Source organism: Ursus arctos, unplaced genomic scaffold (genome assembly GCF_023065955.2).
Source record: "Ursus arctos isolate Adak ecotype North America unplaced genomic scaffold, UrsArc2.0 scaffold_12, whole genome shotgun sequence".
Classification (NCBI taxonomy): Eukaryota; Metazoa; Chordata; class Mammalia; order Carnivora; family Ursidae; genus Ursus; species Ursus arctos.
In genome coordinates this window covers 48,887,953-48,906,856 of record NW_026622786.1, presented here as the reverse complement: position 1 = coordinate 48,906,856, position 18,904 = coordinate 48,887,953, and the positions used below count along the sequence as shown (strand labels likewise).

General features: G+C 31.4%; 1 protein-coding gene across 2 annotated transcripts in view; it reads left to right on the top strand.

Annotated features, from left to right (window-relative positions):
* The window catches only part of LRRC7 (leucine rich repeat containing 7), a 508,428-nt gene that overhangs the window by 248,008 nt on the left and 241,516 nt on the right, over positions 1 to 18,904 (top strand). For both annotated transcript variants that reach the window (XM_057310572.1, XM_057310571.1), the window contains exons 6-7: positions 7,742 to 7,831; positions 10,817 to 10,873. In XM_057310572.1, coding sequence (XP_057166555.1) covers positions 7,742 to 7,831; positions 10,817 to 10,873 — 147 coding nt within the window. The remainder of the gene's footprint in view (positions 1 to 7,741; positions 7,832 to 10,816; positions 10,874 to 18,904) is intronic.

Sequence of the window (18,904 nt, the reverse complement as noted above, 5' to 3'; positions counted from 1 at the left end):
GCGCCTGGGTTGCTCAGTAGGCTCAGCATCTGCCTTCAGCTCGGGTTATGATCCTGGGGTCCTGGGATTGAGCCTTGTGTCGAACTTTCTGTTCAGGCTCTCTGCTTGGTGGGGAGCCTGCTTCTTTGTCTGCCTGCTGCTCTGCCTACTTGTACTCTCTCTCTCTCTCTGTCAAGTAAATAAGTAGAAATCTTTAAAAAATAATAATAAAAAAAATTTCTTTTATCAATGCTTTGTAGATTTCAGCATATGAATCTTGTATATGATTCATTCATCTTATTCCAAGTATTTCATGTTTTTTGTGCAATTGCAAAAGATTGTTCCATTCCTGAATTGTTTATTGTTAGTATATAGAAATATAATCAGTCTTTCTTTATGGACCCTATATCCTGCAATCTCACTAAATTCACTTATTTTAGTCAATATTTTGTAGATTTGGGCTATTTCCTATGTAGACTATCATGTCACTTGTGAATGTAGACAGATTTGTTTGTTTTTTTTTTTATCATTTTCAATCTGTGTGCCTTTTATTTATTTCTTTTTCTTTCTTTATTGTCCTGGATAGGACCTTCTGTACAATATTGAATAAAAGAGGTTAAAAGAGACATTGTCTTGTTCCCAACTTAGGGAGAAAGCATTCAGACTTTCACCATTGTGTATGATTGTTACTTGTTTTTTCATTCATGCCTTTAATCAGGTTGGGGAAATTTTCAATAACCTATTACCCATTTCCTTTTGAGCTTTCCCCAGCAGGTTACTCAAAGTTTAGGTTTCTACTTTCAATCTTTACAAGGATATCTAAGCTTTCTCTGTAATGTCCTTCAACTATTGTTCAGTCTCTTGACCACCAGCTGGTTCCTTCACCACTCCACATTTTTAGGAACTTACTACAGCAGAATCCCAGGTCCAGATACCGTAATCTGTGTTAGTTTTCTAATGCTATGTAAGAAATTACCACTCGTTTAGTGGCTCAAACAACACATGTTTATTATCTCTCAATTTCTGTGAGTTATGAATCTGGGCATGTTGTAGCATGATTCCCTGCCTCAGAGTTTCACCAAACTGCAATCAAGGTATCAGTCAAGCTGTAGGCTCATCTGGAGGCTAAATGGAAAAAGAATCTACTTTCAAATTCACTCAGGTTATTGGAAAAATTCATTTAGTTGCTGTTTTAAAGTTGAGAGCCCCAGCTTTTTGCTGGCTGTCAGCTTAAGGCCACACTTGGATCCTAGAGGCTGGTACAGTTCTCAGCCATGTTGACCTTCTCCATAGGCAGTTCACAATGTGGCAGCTTGCTTCTTTAAGGTCAGCAGCTGAGTAGAGTTAATCTTCTAGGAAGACAGTATTATATAATATAGTTATGAGAATGACATCTCATATTATCCATATTCCATTGATTAGAAGCAAGTAACAACTCTTATCACACTTAAAGGAAAATCATACAAGGTCATGAACATCAGGAAGTGAGGGTCATGGAGGCCACCTTGGAATCTGCCCACCACATCTTTGATATCTGGTTTGCTGAGACATTTTATTATTGATGGATATTGAATTTTGTCAAAGCTCTTTTTTTTCAAACATGTATTGACAGGACGATAGGCTTTTTTTTCTTTTTCAGTGTAATGATATGGTGAATTACATTGTATGGTTTTTGAATGTTGATTCAAATTTGCATTCCAGAAATAAACCTTACTTGATCAGGAAGTATTACTTTATTAAAACAAATTAATGGCTATTATTTTTTAATAAATTAATTAATGATTTGCTAATATTTTGTAAAGAATTTTCCCATCTATATTCATGAAGTAGTCTAAAATTTCGTTTCTTATCATTTCTTTGCCTGGTTTTCATAACAGGGTAAAACTAGCCTCATAAAAATAGTTGGGAAACATTCTCTTCTATTTCTATAAGAGTTTGTATAGAATGCGAATTAATTCCTCCTTAAGTATTGGTCAGATTTGCCAGTGCAGCCCTCTCAGCCTGGACTTCTCTTGATGGGAAAGTTTTTAATTACAAGTTTAAATTTCCATAATAACTATAGGATTATTCAAATTCCTATTTTTTCTTGAGTGATCTTTGATAGTTGGTAATTTTCAGGAGTTTGTACATTCATATAAGTTTTCAAATTCATTGGCATCCAACTTTTTATAATGTTTTTTTTATCGACCCTTTAATATCTATGGGTTCTCTAGTGGTGCTCTCTCTTTCATTCCTAGCATCTGTAATATGTGTCTTCTTTTTTTTTTTTTTTTCTTGATCAGTCTGACTAGAGGTCTGTCAATTGTATTCCTCTTTTCAAATAACCATGTTTGAGTTTCATTGGTTTTTCTTTCACTTTTCTGTTCATTTTCCTTAAGAAATCTATGAAGTAATAAGTCATGAAGACCCTGGAACATGACAATTATAGTTCTGAATATTATCATCTTAGTTTTAGTTTTAGATGTGAACTTTATAGTATAGTCTGAATGCCTTAACCAAGTCATTGGTGAAAATTATCATAATAAAATTGAAAACAGCTACTTAATGAGAAAAGCATGAACAAACATTTACTGAGAGCCTATCATATCTCAGACCTTTAGATACATTATCTCATTTTCATCTTTTTGGCAACCTCGTAAAGTAGGTAAATATTATCTGCATACCCTTTTACAGATAGAAACACATGAAGATGGCATTTAAATTTCTGGGATTCTTTCACTGTATTTCACCAATTCTGAAGAAGCATTTGATTTTGGTTTAAATTAAAAGATATATTTTGAAAATTTTGACACATTTTAATGTATAACGATAAGGATAATGCTAATAAATTATAGCATATCTACTGGATGGTTACAAAGATTATATATAGCATAACCACATGTTTCTGTTTGCTCAAGTCATCCCAGTTTACATCTCTTGATGTGACATGATTAATAATAGCTCATTTTTAACTCTCAAAAATGTCCTAGTTTGAATGATAGATTATGTAGTCACTCTGGTTATACAGCAAAATTGAAAGATAATTACAAAGTAAAGGGAGAAATCATGATACAATTTTGCAGTGATGTTAAAACATTTAATTGGAAACTAGATTTAAAATACATGAAATGGTAATGATGTTTGTGTTAAGAAAGTAGAAATATGAGCAATATTTTTCTTTTCTCTTTATATTTCAAATATTCTATAGTATTATTATATTAATTTTATAGTTTTACAATGTGTAAATTAAAATATGTAGATGTAAAACATTTTTCAATTAGAGTAGAAGATTTTACATTGGCTTCTTGATCACAGTTTCTAAAACCCGTAATGTAATTTGGTTTAACTCTTCTATTAGGGGTCAAATGCCTGTAATGTGTTTTCATTTAACTTTTAAAGTAAATGCAATTAGAAAAAAATGTTAAAACCAAATTGTCGGTAGCGGATCTTAATTTGCCTATTCTAACAATAAAGGTAGCATTAATAAAAGTATTTAAATTAATATTCTAATTACTATTGAAATATCAGAATAAAAGTAATACCAAGGACAAGTAATAGAATTGCTCTCATTTACTGAGTTCTTACTATGGGGGAGATAATCGTTTAATCACTAAAGCAACTCTGGAAGTGGATAATAGTATCATCATTTTACAAATAAGGAAATTGAGTCATGCAAATATTTACAAAGGTCACAGAGATAACAATTGAAATAAGTATGATTCAAACCCAGGTCTTCTAACATCAATGCCCATGTGCTCAACCACTAAACTATATGGGTGTTGTATTATACTTTCTTTGTGTAGTTTGACTATGCCATTTTAATTTAAGTGAATAATAAGATGAATGTGTTTCTTTAGTGGAGAGAGAATTATTTACCAATATACATAAAACATTTCTCCTTTGAGTTCTTTATTACATCAGTCCAATGTGGAAAACCATCAGTTACTTTTTTTAAAAAAAAGATTTTATTTATTTATTTGATAGAGAAAGCAAGAGAGCACAAGCAGGGGAAACAGTAGAGGGAGAGGGAGAAGCAGGCTCCCTGCTGAGCAGGGAGCCCAAAATGGGGCTTGATCCCAGGACCCTGGGATCATGACCTGAGCTGAAGGCAAACGCCCAAATATCTGAGCCACGCAGGAGCCCCATCAGTTACTTTTGGATAGTAAAATCATTTCATCATTGAGAGCTCCCTAACTTAGTATAAAATGTTGGATTTCACTGAAGAGAGCTTGAAGGAGGATAAAGACAACCCATGACTGTCATCTGCATCAAGTTTACCTAGCTTACTAGGGAATATCTTCTTCCTCACCCCTCCTTGTACATTCCTCTGGAAATGGTAATATTGATAAGTGGAGCCTTTGTCTCTATTAGAAGCTACAAAAATTGTACCATAAAGTTAAAAATAAATAAAATTATTTTCTTTAGCATACGTACTGACTTTATATATTTTTTTCAAATAATATGTTTTCAAACTACAATACTAGATCATTGAGGACATTTTTAAAATTCATTGTCTTCAAGCAATTTATTATTTATCCCTGGAATAGAAAATGCCTAACACTTGTACAAGGCAATTGATATAAGCATTTAGTATAAGCAACTTGGTATAAAGTAATTGGTAAAGCTTTGCTAAATCTATGAGTAGACTTCTATTGAGAAAGTGAGGAAGAAGACATTAATTTTGAATATAAGTACAGAATAATTATTTAATAAATTCTTGTTGAAGTGAATTGAAATAAAAATATACATGGTATTAAATAAGATATACTGCATAAATAAGCACATTAACTCTACATTTTTTTTTTAAAAAAAGAAAGATTTGATATAAAATATCAACACATCTTTGTTTATTACCAGGCTGAAAAAAGTATCTTACTTTGTATTCTGGTTTTTCATATAACTTATTTTTAGCAGTCCAGTTTTACAATTGGAACCTACACAGTGTGGTCAATTCTTAAATCCTTAAAGAAGTGTTCTATATAAGAAACCAGATTTCCCTGCAGCATAAAAAAAAAAAAAAAAAAAAAAAAAAAAAAAGCCTTTGTCAGAGAAGCAGAAATAATGAAATTTTTGATCAGAGAAATAATATAATGTAATACCATTTAGTACACAACATATGCAGAATAGTAGACTAAGGGAAGCTGGACTAGTTCAAACTGTCTTTAAAACTAGGAAATTAGCATTTTAAAGCTTTTTTATGTATTAATAGCTACCATGTTAAAGTAAATTATTAGATCAAAGGTTTTAACATTCTTGTCATTTTACATGTATTAATCTTCTTTTTTAAAAAGTCATAGGTGATACCTTCTTTCCAATGAGTATAGGAACCATAAGGACATTAGAGTAAGATAGTAATTAAATGTATATTGAAATCTATTGGACATCTGTACCATTATCATGAAAATTATCATATTCTCAGGATATGAGCTAATGTATTACAACAAAAGATAACAAAGAAAAAAAATGATCTCCCATAGATTTTTTTAATCCTATAGGATAAAATTCAAACCTTGGAGTCAAGCATTCAGTACCCTCTAAACCCTGTCCCCTATTGATATTCTCAAATCTTAACTCCCAACACTCTTGTACATAAAGTATTTTCTCTAGAACTCATCTTTCTCTGTCACTCCCCTAAGGTGAATTCTCACCACATTATTCCCCTGCCTTCTTTCTCTTTTTCTATTTTCATGAATCCTACCTCTGTTTAAGGGAAATTTGTGGAAACAACCTCTGTGAAGCCATAAAAAACAATCCAACTTCAAAATACAAACTGGAACAAGATATTTGCAACAGGAATAATCAATAGAAGAGTACCCTAACAGTGTGTAAAGAATTTGTACAAAGTAATGTAAAAATTTTGATTGTGTTTAGTTTGGATTTCCCAGAAGTGGCTGTTTAGAAAAGAATTTAAGCAGTAGATTTAGGATATGGCCTCAAGAAATACTTGTTGAGGGTATGTTATCAAACTGTTTACTAGTATGGACAACTGGACCTTAATCTCTGTGGGGACCTCTGGGAAACAGTATAAAACATGTTATCACATGGTGTCAAACATAATGGATGAAGAAGCTGAGGTATTTATATTCTTACTAGTCATTAGTTGAGGGCTGTTCCTGAGGGACATTAATTTCTTATGATGAGGGATATAATTTAAGTATTCTCTATACACCAGGACATATATTAAAAATATTTACAGAAACAATATTTATAATAAAATAGAAACAACTGTAATGTTCATTAAAAGGAGAATAATAAATAAATTGTGGTATATTCATACAGTGGAATACTATGGTGATCAGTCAGTGACAGCAAAATGGGTGAATTTCACAATTCAATACCAACTTTTAAAAGTTTCAGGAAAATATTCATTGTATGACTTCATTTATAAAATGTTTAAAAACATGCAAAAACCACACTTTTTTTAGGGTTTTAAGTAGGTGTAGTATAGTAAAACTAGAAAGCAGAATAATAAACATCATTCAAGAATTTGAGGAGCAAATAGGATGAGGTAGTTGCGGGGGGTATTCAGAGGTTCTTTTAAGATACTGCTTCTATTTATTAAATTATGTTGTGAGATACACATGTATTCTTTAAGATATAAAACTTTTGCTAACAAAAGATTGGGCACAGGAAGAGAAACTCAGAGTATCCCAGGAGAAGGAGGGGAAATAGGAAAAGTGTATACTCAAGCCAAAACAGAGAGAACAATCCATGACAACTGTTGCTAGGCATTGCTGGAGACAAAATGAAATTCAGTTCATGGAATTGGGACTTAAGAGGTCATTGGAGGCTTTGGCGAGTGCAGTTTCAGTAATAGAGTTAGGGTAGATGCCAGAAAACAATGGCTTGAGGAGTAATAAAAAACAGTGAGTATAGGCAGGCCTTTAAATAATTTTGTCAGTAAACGCAAGGAGGGAGATAGGCTGTAATTTGAAGTGAAGACAAATTTGAACACTATTTAGAAGTATTTTATAAAACAACGTAGTCTTGTCTAGACCATTGATAAAGACATTTAAAAATGTTTGAATAGAAATTTAAGTATAGGAAAAAATAAATATTCTAAGAAAAAGTCTCCAGGAAAGTCCTTGAGTTAAATCTTTTTGGTGAAAAATATTTAAATATTTCAAATAATTATTTCATCCAACTGGTAAATTTTCCCAAAGGATATTTCTTCAACTCTCTTAATGCCTCTTAAAGTATTTAAGATTCTGTATATTCATAGTTTCAAAGTTCTTGGTCATTTTTGTTGAAAATTAATTGAACAAATTTGAATTACAATGCACATAGATTATCAGTTAGGGGCACAGAATACTTCTCTCTTCCTGTTGGGCAGTTTTAGTCATCATTGCAATAAAGTATAGACATATGTTAATGATTTTGTGAAAGAGTAAATAGATAGCCTTGCCTGGCTATAAATATGAATATTCTATTGAGAAAGAATATTAAATTCAAAATTATATAACATGACATACAACCTGAAATTTCTAGAAAAAAATATCTCACTGGTGTGCATAAGGTTAGGGAACAGTAAGAGATGATGTCGCTGTGACATAAATCTCCTCATAGGAGAACAGTGTGGAGGTGGGTGAATGCCATTTATTTTAATAACAGGCAAAATTTTCAAGCTGTAACAACATGCTCAATAAATTCTTCCATTACTATGATACCAAAGGAGAGTTGAAAAATGTATTACACTTCTATTTTCTCTCCTTAGAGATATATATTTTTGTTCTGTTTCTATGGCAACATCGATGCAGTGACTAAATCTTTAACTCCTTTCTAGACTCCCTGATGGCTTCACGCAGCTTCTAAATCTGACCCAGCTCTACCTGAATGACGCCTTTCTTGAATTTCTTCCAGCTAATTTTGGAAGGTAAGAATACAAAATTTAAATGATGACATTTTATTTCACTTAGGTAAGTTCCTTACCAGCACAGTAGATGAGGCTTCAAAGATGACAATTATGATTAAAGATAGGACCCATTATTATTCATTAAGTAAGACAGTGTTAATTAATGTAACATTTTCCAAAATGAAGTAAAATTAGGTTTTCACATGTCACTAATAATCAAATAAATTCCAGGTGAATTAAAAATTAATACAAAAAAATAACATCAGAGATAATCTGGGAAAAATACACATGAATATTTATGGCTCTTGGGTTGGGAAATACCTCTACAGCTTAGAAACAAAGGAAAATATAGTAAGTGGATAGATTTGACTACATAAATACATTTAAAATAAAATAATATCAGAAAGTATTTTAAAATTAAGGTAACACAATAAACTGGGAAAACATTTCCACTATATATGGAAAGCAAATTATATCCTTAACATATAAAGAATTCTTACAAATGAGTAAGACAAAGATCTCATTAGAGAAGAAATGGGTAAATGACATATACAAGCAATTCATAATTAAATGTACAAATTGCTAGTGAATACATTAAGTGTTTATCCTCACAAACAATAAAAATAATACAAATTAAAATGACAATAAAGAGCTTTGTGTTCTATCATATTATAAAAACTGTTTATACGGTGTAAGGAAAAAAGATAATCTCACACACAGCTAATGGAATTGCAGAATGTTATGACCTTCATGCAGAACAGTGTGTTTTAAAAGATTTGAAAATATTTACAACTACTGCCTTTGTAATTTATTTCTAGAAATGTATCATATCCTCATCAGATACCACACTAAGATTTGTGGACAAGGATATTTGTCATTACTTACCATATGAAAAACGTGGAAACACACATCTGTCTAGGAGATTAGTTGAATGTATTATGGTACATCCATGACAACACTATGTCAATTTATAATCTAGTTTAGAGAAATACTTTTTTAATTCCTATAAATTATGTTTGGGAGCATATTATAATAAAATATGTAAACTATATTTCACCGATTTGAATATAAAATATGAGTGAGATAAAAAACTGGTTCCTTGGAAGTGAATTATGGATAATTTTTATTTTCATCTTCATATTTTTCAATAGTTTCCAGGAGTTAACAATGAACTATTTTTTATATATGAAAGATATATCTTTAAAGTTAAAACATTTTACATTTATCATCAACTGTATTTTTCTAAGTGATCACTTTTGAAATTGTTCAAATAATAAATTGGGTATAACTCAATACCTATCTGTTGGTGTTAAGAAAAGCTCAGTAGAATAATTAAGTCCCTTAACATGTAACAGCCTCATTTTATATACAGAGAGCATATCAACATTTCCCAAGTTCCATTACTTTTGCAGATCATAATATCATACCACCTATGAACACCATATAGTTGGGCAATTTTTAAAATTCACAGATCTTCAAAAGAGCATTTGCCTAGATTCTAAATGAATTGACACTTCACCATTTGTTCATATAAACTGTCATTGTTGTCTGGTACTGACTGCACAATACAAAAACTTTTGATTTATCAAATCAGAGAATATTTATCACCCTGGACCACACTTTTTTGACTTAAATTTTTCTCAGTTCTCTCTTAGTGGTCCTAATGTCAAGGAAGAGATTTGGGCAAACAGAAAACATAATACCAAAACCACTTGGAATTCGAATTTAATTTTGTGTAAATTGTCTGCCAAGACATGCTCTATTTTTATAGTCTAAAAAGATTTTTAACTTTCAGCTGGATAATGTAACAAAAGAATTATTTAATTTCCTTCCAAAACATGAGATTTGGTGCCCCTAAAAGCCAAAGTGAGTTACAAAATAACTTCATAGTAGTACAGATGTTGAGAAGACTTGAGATATACAGATGTTTAAGAAACCTCTTTTATTAGCAATATAACCATGCTCTGAATAACTGAATCACTTTATTTCATATGGAGATTAGGAGTTTTAAAATTAAAATTAAATTTGAAACTTGGTAGCAGTCAAAACACAAAGAAAAGGGAGGAGACCTAGATGAATATCTAAAAGCCAAGTAAATATGGGAGAAATAGTTCAAATACTGCAATATTCCCAAAACATCAAGAATTCAGAGAATGCAATTAATATTTGTTCTTTTTTTTTAAAAAAAAAGATTTTAGTTATATATTTGAGAGAGAGAGAGATAATGAGAGAGAGCACAAGCAGGGGGAGAGGGAGAAGCAGGTTCCCTGCTGAGCAGGGAGCCTGATGCAGGGCTTGATCTCAGGACCCTGGGATCATGACCAATGCCGAAGGCAGATGCTTAACAGACTGAGCCACATAGGCACCCCTAATATTTGTTCTAAAGTAGCCTCAACTGAGTACATTTTAAAGCTCAGTTATACATTTTAACAATAGTATGTCTCACACTGTAGAGCTTAACAGGTAGGTAAGTGTGAGATGTAGGAACTTAGTTTGGGAAACTAAAGTTAGGAGGGGTTGATTAATGCACCCAGTGTCACAACGATAGAATATGACAGTCTGGATTTCATCCAAATCCATCTGACCACAAAGCTCAAGCTTTTAACCACTATGCTATCCTCTTTGCTTTATAAGTTCATTTAGAGTCTCTTTAGGGACATTATTACCATATTCCAGTGAACACAGAACCTGGTATTAAGTAGATATTAAATAATCTGTTACCTACAATTAACAGTGAATATATTTTTATAAAACATGAAATTTAGATTACTTGGACCCAATGATATCTTTGAATGATCTTTATTTTTAGTAAACTGGTATTTGTCATTGTCCAATGTTGATGCAACCCTACTTGTAATAAATTTGTATAATTCTTTAAAATCTTTAACCATGATATGTAATGTTCAGACATAGTTGTTTGGATAATGCAGTGATAATTGACTTTCTCATAGGATATCGTTTTATAGAGAAATATTAAGAAGCAATTTTTTTTATTCACCTCTACAGACTTGTCAAATTGCGGATCTTGGAGTTAAGAGAAAATCATTTGAAAACTCTACCAAAGTAAGTTACTATGTATTTTGTAAATTTTGAATTGTGATTTTTAGTGGTAGGAAAAAAAGGACTATTTTTATTTTGGCTATGCTTAGCCGTTTTGATTGATTTAATCTTTCTACAATTTTTTCCTAGCGCCTAAAAAGTGCAGTATACTATGAGATTCATATTAAGTAAAAACGTATTGTGCTTTAGAAAACAGTGTAATTACTGTCAAAGTGAATTTAAGTCAAAGTGAAGGTTCTTCTCCTAGCTGAACACGCACACCAGGAAGTTACCACATTGAAACTTAAGAAACTGACATTTTTATAGCTCAAAACAATCAACAGTTTCAAAAGGTTCAATCTAATCATTTTCTAATTCTTCCAGTTAATTTATGGATTGTGATAGCTTTCAGTTTTTAAATCGAGAATATGCAAAAATATTTCATAAAAGTGATTAAAATTTTTCTAAGGATCCAAAATGGTTTGTCAGAAATTTTATACATTCTTTCAAACTGTCCCTTTTTACTAGTGTATTTAAAATTTGGTTTATATGAAAGCACAGGATATTTTTATGGGAAAAGTAATCCTCCAAATTGTATGCAATGTTTAATTTAATAAAATGCTGTGTTTCGTCCTGCCTTGCCTTGTTTGTGTCTAATAATAGAATTTTGTCTTGTACAGAAAAAAAATATTTTTGAAAGTCAAAAATTATATAAAATGGGGAATTTTTTACCCAAATAAATCAATATGACTTGTATATGTTATGATTAGATTATTAAAAGTACTATATTGCATTATTATCCTCCTACAGTATTGCAGAAAAATAATGAATACAGTGATTAATTTTCCAACATATAAGCAGACCTTTCTACTGCAGGACCAAAACTTAATTTTATTTTTTACTTTTTAAATCCTTTCGCTAAGCTAACTAGACTGAATTTGATTGATTTTTTTAACCAATATGTCAATAAAATATCTTCAAATACATTTCATATATGATATTATGTATGAAAATTCTGTCCATGCAATATAAAAGTTTCAATAATGATATGATTTCATTTTTTAAATATACATAGAAATAAAACATCTATTCATTCCCCCATAAGTGGAAGACAAGGAGAGAGCATGAAAAGGAGGAAATGTCTCCAAAGCTGGACATCCTGCAATTTTGACTAGCTTTTCTCTAAGCCAGAGCATTATACATAGGTCTAATGGAAGACACCTCTCCCAGCTTGGGGACATAAACAAAGATGGGAATATGGTTGAGAGTGTTACTTGTTTGGCAGTAATCTTCTGCAAGTGCAGCTAGTTGCCAACATTGCATCCCTAATACTTTAAATGTCTGCATTTAAAATAGAATGGAAATATGGCTAAGTAGAATCCAAACCACAGCAAAAGAGCAGTTGTTCTCTTCATCTAAATGTATACGTTTAGGTCAAGGAGAAAATATTGAGTTGTGTGGAAGAAAATCCTTTCCCCTCTGCTTTCAAATAATAGTTTTGATGTAAATATAAAATAAATCTGACACAGATTGTCAGGTTTTTAAATATATATTTTTTAAAATAGAAATTTTAAATACAAATTAAAATCTGACCATATATTGGTAATATGGACTCGATATGAGGTAGCTGTGTTAATAGTTCAGAGTAATGAGTAATGAAGCTCATAGTTGGTGCGGGGGCATTCTGTAGGCTTTTAAACGATGGCCTACTATCAAACAGAATAAAATTATTAGAATAATATGGATTTGAGTATGTCTGGCATTAAAAAATATTGTAAAGATGTGTAGAAATGACACTGGGTCTCCTTGACAGACCATTATGCGTGGATAAGTTGTATAACTATTTTAGTTTTGCACTTAAAAAATCATTTTCAAAGTTATATCTAATCTAGTATGTTATTTTTGGACTTATAGACAAAAATTTAAAGAACCAAGGACATGCATAAAATACAGAGAACTATATTTTAGCTTTGGTGTCTATAAAATGAGAATTGCATAAAGTTTTGTCTTTCATAAAAATACTTTTTCAGTATGTATTAAATTTAGTACCTTTGAATCACCAATTTAGACCTGTAACTAAGAAATATGTGAGAGCTTTCCACTTACTATCCTTTATTTTTTACTTCCAATGAAAAGAAAGAAAAAATGTCATTTTAGGAAAAACAATTTTAGTTTTATAATGATTACACCAAAAAGAGATAGCTCATGCTTTTCTCAGAGATACAAACAAGATGCTAAGTCTTTATTGGGTCCTCAGTGATTTTCTCTTCATTTTGTTTTAAAAGTCTATCTGTGCAAAATGTGAAAATGTGTAAGAATTACAATATAACCTACATTAAAATGTGTATCCTTTAAGTAAACTAATATTTTGATATATGAGACTTCTTGATAATATGCAGAGTTTAGGACAAATTCTCTTTGTTACTACTTACAAGTCATTTGTGATCATTCTTCTAGGTATATGAATGAGTGAGAAAATTAAATTCCTCAGATACCCATTTGCTTAAAAATCCCTGAAACAGTCGGTCTTGATTATGTGTAATAATTGAGGATATTGAACATCTGAAAAAGCCGGATAAACAAAAAGAAAACTTTTAGTTTTCATGGTACACTTTTCCTCATAGCAGAATTCTCTTCAAAATTATGTTTATTGAGGGGAAGTAAAAAAATGAGTTTGTTCCCATTTTGGAGTTTTTGCAGTATTTCTCTATCTAGAACTCTCTTACCACAAGTCTTTGCATGGCTAGACCTTACTTATGATTCACATCTTTCTTCAGACGTTGCCTTGTCAGAGTACATCACATAAGTTTGTCCCTTCTTAGCCTTTATGCCATTCCACTATTTCTTTTGATTTTCTTCATATCATTTATGGTTCTCTAAATTATTTTGACTCTTTGTTTACTTGGAGATGATCTCCTCAGAAGAACATAAGTTCTGTTAAGAAGACTTTTTTATCTCTGTTTTGCTACTGCTGTATTTCCAGTGCCTAAAACAGTATCTGGCAAATAGTTAACACTCAGTAAATAAACAAGAATGCTAATATACTAATTCACAATTAGAAATATATGTTATATGACCTGGATATTTTGTGTCACTTGATTACTTTTCTCCATTGAAAACTCCATGAAATATTAAATATTATAATCAGATGAGTCTTTCAATAGCTGATAGCTGAGCCTAAGATTTTTAAACCTACACATAGCAAACACACACACATAAGCACACACATGCTCCTTCTGGTGGTTGAGTTACACATAATAATAGCTAAGGCATGACAAAGAAGGAAAATAATTTCAAATTAAGGAAATTAATATTTATAACAATTAAAGAAACCAAAAGTAGTATAACTTACTGCTTTTGTCATTAAAATGTGATACATTTAGTCCAGAAACATAATATTTGTCAAGATAAAAAATGAAAGGTTAGAACAATTTTTTTAAATGATATTTGGGAGGTGCCTGGGTGGCTTAGTCAGTTAGGCATCCAACTCTCCGTTTTGGCTCAGGTCATGATCTCAGGGTCGTGAAATTGAGTCCCGTATTGGGTTCCATGCTCAGCACAGAATCGGCTTGAGATTCTCTCTGTCCCTCTGCCCCTCCCCACCTTGCACTCTCCTTCTCTCTCCCTCAAATTAAATAAATAAATCTTAAAAAAATAAAATAATATAAAATGAAATTTAGGAATTGTTTCCATGGAAGTAATCTAACAGCATATAAATAGTGACAATGGTGAGTTTTATTTTTAAATAAAAATTCCCCATGTTTGTGAGAATGCATAAGGACCCACATACAACATACATATAACTATTCACAAGTGGCACTGAAGCATTATACCTTATCTGGACATTCTCTAAGACAAAAGATCCCTTGAATTATAAATATAAATTAAAACCAGAGCTACATTAAAGCATTATTAATGAGAGACATTAGATTAGGGAAGTCAAGAAAAGACTGAGGGGTTATTTCAGACTGAAGAAGACTAAAGAGACATTATAACTAAAAGCAGTAATTCTGAATTGTTTCTCTTATTATAAAAAAAAATTACTGGGCAACTGGTCCATTTGCATGGAGTCCAAGGATTAGATGGTAGCCATGTAGCAATGTAAATTTCTTAGTTTGGATGGTTGTATTTTGATTTGGTTGGAGAATGTTCTTGTCTGTAGGAAACATACACTGAAATATATGGAAATAATGGGGCACCAGGTTTGCAATTTGTTCTCAAGTAGTTCAGAAAAGTTATTGGTACAGTACTTTGAAACTTTTTGTAATTTTGTGATTTTTTAACATAAAACTTTATTTAAAAAAGCTGTTTTAAAATAGAAAAACCTTGCAAATAAAAAGAAACACTGTAGCCATGGAGAAAATCATCAGCTTCATTTTTGAAATACATGTGTATATTGAGGACAAGGAGAGAGTTTCATTTGTGTACTAAAATGATCCCATAAAAATGAACATTTTAGGGATAAAGGTTCTCCATATATCGATGATATATATATTGTAGACTTATTATTTTCCAACTTGAATGGTAATAAATACTCTATATTTATAATATCCTCAAATTTTTATTCATTTGCAAATACATGTTTTCAATTTTCATGTAAGTTCATTTTTCTTTTTAAATAAGGTTACTTTATAGGCAGATAACAAAAATATAATGCACTTGTCAAGTTTTCTTTTTTAAAATCTCTCTTCACTGTCAGAATAATGAAGAAAAAAGTCATAAAATAATATGCTTTCTGAACCGGACAGGTGTGACTAAGTCATTTTCTATTCTCATTTCAGTATCCTATTAATGAATTATCTCATTTGGCATTATTGTAACAGTTGCTTCAATGAAGTACATCAATAGATTCCTTAGTGCTATTGTAACAAAAAATTCCATTGTCAGGCACAGCTTACAGAATAGCTTTTTGATGTTTCTATTAACTCTATTTTTGTGACTATAATACATACTTGGATACAATGTATTTTTATCATCATATTACCTTATGCTTTTAGGAATGTATATCAATTTGTAAGGCATGGTGTTTTGTTAGACACATGGTACCATCCCATTCTAGGTGATCTTTATCAAAAGTGAAAATATGACAAGCTAACTAACCAAGGGTAACCATATCGGTGACCTCTGGTTTTAGAGAGTTGCATTTAGAACGAGGTATTTACTTCTTCTCACCTGGTCTTATATTTTAAAATAAAATGAAATAAGTGACAATTATGACATTCTATACTTAAAAGCATTCTATAAATTATAACGCATTATAACAATGCGATTACGAGAGTCCCTTCTAAAATATCAAACACACTTGCCAGGATTGACCAAAGGAAAGGCTGTGAGCTCTCTGTCTTCTGAACTAATTTGTACTTCTATTTAGCCTTATACTCTTGATGTAAAATTAAGACTTTGAATATTATGGTTAGCTAAGGTTATGTCAAGTCTAGTCAAGAGCTAGGGAGAAGGCACAAAAGGCAAATTAAACCATGGAACGAAATAACTTTTTTCAGAGTACTTCAATTAATAGCCACTCCGATCTCTAATGAGTAAATTTACCAAAAGATGAAAACTGCCTGATATAATAGTGAGGTTGAAAGTGGTATGGCTTCAGTTTCGTAAGAGCTTAAGGCTTAGTCTCTCACAGAACAATTAGCGTCTATGTGGTTCTATTTCACCTGAGAAGAGCTGTAATGTACTGCAATGGGTATATACATTATAGTCAGACAAACCTGGGTTTCTGTTCAAGACCTTGCTGCTTGTTTATGGATTATCTAACTTCTCTGAACTTCAGTGTCATTATTTTTAAAGAATACTCAGTGGTCATTACCTCCATTAAAGTGGAAAATATGTTTTGGGTAACAGTTGATGAAATGAATCTTGTGATCATTTAAAACTAGAGAAGTATTTAAACAAAAGTAGTTATATTATGGCACTTAGGAAACTTGAGTGTGTTTAAAAAGATGCATGAATTATATTTTTTATTTTATCTCATAAAAATCTCTTTATTAGAAAGGGAATGGTGGGGTTTTATTATTTACTTTATAACAAATTCTTAAAATAATATGGGATGCTAATATGCCTTTCTTATTTTTCAAGCAGTACTATAATGAGAACTCATATAAATGATTGTCTCTCTTTAATAAAGTGTATAAAAACTTCAAGTATCTAATTATCAATTCTTAAAAACTTTTTTCTTTTTAAGATTTCTAAAATTTTAAAATTGGGTAAATTGAACTCAAATTGTAAAAGACATGATAAAAATAAACAAAAACTCTGAACAAGCACCATGAGGAACATATCCACTATTTATGACTTCCTGTACTTTTATAAATCCATTCACTGCATATTTGCAAATTCAAACCATTTAATGTGGATGATTGCTCTTTGCCTTGAGGATAAATGTAGTATTTTTTCTAAAGATATGTTCTGAACATCATAGGCCAACTGTTGATCTTGGTTTCAGAGTCTTGGGCCAGGAAAAATATACAAAGACACAAAAGATCTAGTTAACAGATCTACCCTTATGGTCTCAGATATTACCTCTGTGGTGGTGAATTATAAATATTCACATGAATTCCAATTCTATATTCTAATAGCCAGATCTCAAATAGAATTTTCACCAGTATCAAAACCAAAATCATCTTTCTCTCTCTCTTCCACCCATCACTTAATAACAAAGCCAAACCAAACCAACCAAAACAAAACAGAAATCCCAGGTTTTTAATTATATGCTGCCTAATGACAGTACCATCCACCTAATTACAGAAATTAGAAATTTCAGTCCTCTTTTTCCTGTATTACTGTCCCCAGATCCACTAGCCATCAACTTATGTCACATGCAAGAACTCTTTCCTTCATTCTGTAACTGCCTAATTTGAGGTCCTTAATATTGCTTGCCTTAGCCTTCAGTAACTCCTTCTTCCTCTTATCTCTCCCACTGGAATTCATCTCCTGTTGTCAGAGCTTCCTTACTAAAACACCATGATACATGTCAGTTTAAAAGCTCACAATGACCGCTCACAAATCACAGAAGACAAATATGTCAAGACCCTTCATAATCTGGAGTCAACATTTCTAGTGCCATTACCTCTCAACTTCACCATCCCACGGGATCTCTCTGCTACATCCAACATACAATGCACCTTTGTATTTCCAAGCATTTCTTGGAACCTTCTCCTTTTCTGTCTGAAAACTCCAAATCATCCCTTAATTTCCCCGTTACTTTCACTGTGAAATTAGCCATAGATTCTGCATTCAGAGTAGTAGCTTAGAAAATCTGCTAGAGATTTTCCAAGGCAACATTCTCACAGGAATTTTGATCTGATTATAGTTTGACTCAGAAACCTTATAATAAGCTTCAACTCCATAGTCCAGCTATCAAGTAAGCAATGCCAAGCAGTATGCATTTCCTTCCAGTTATAAATTTTGTAATGGCACACAGTCTCAGCAATATGGACACTCAAGAGGTACTGGTGAATTGATCTTCACTAGGGCCCTTTTATAGTATTCTAGTAAGTGCAGAAAAAAACTGAACTTCAGGAGGTAGGTTTTACTCCAGCATTTAAAAAGATTTCCCTGCCACCCATGTTTTGTTTTTTACTTCTAAAAAGGATCCTTGATGGATAAATAACAAACCATAGTTGGCTCGATAAGACCAATAAAACAGATGAAATGTATCTCTTTCTAGATTTTTTTTGCTTTCTTTATGTTTCCACTCTCCTTTCTAGTTAAGTCAGGGTTAATTCAGGTCTTTCAGTATGCAAAATACTTCCTTAAAAAGCTTGATTTTCTGCTGAATAGATGCAAGGGAAATATTTCTAAGTTGCTATGTCTTCCACAGTTTCTATGACATTTAAGATCAGTGCCTGAACAATATTAAAAATAAAAATTCACATAAGATATGAACTTCATGACATTAATTTCCTTGAATGTATATTTTATATTTTCTTTTAGTAATATGATATTTTAGTTGTCCTTCTATGGCTTTTAAAAATTATTATTTCTTCCTTCCCAAACTTAGTATTCCATTATGTTTAGTTTTATATTACTTATCCTCAAAAAGAT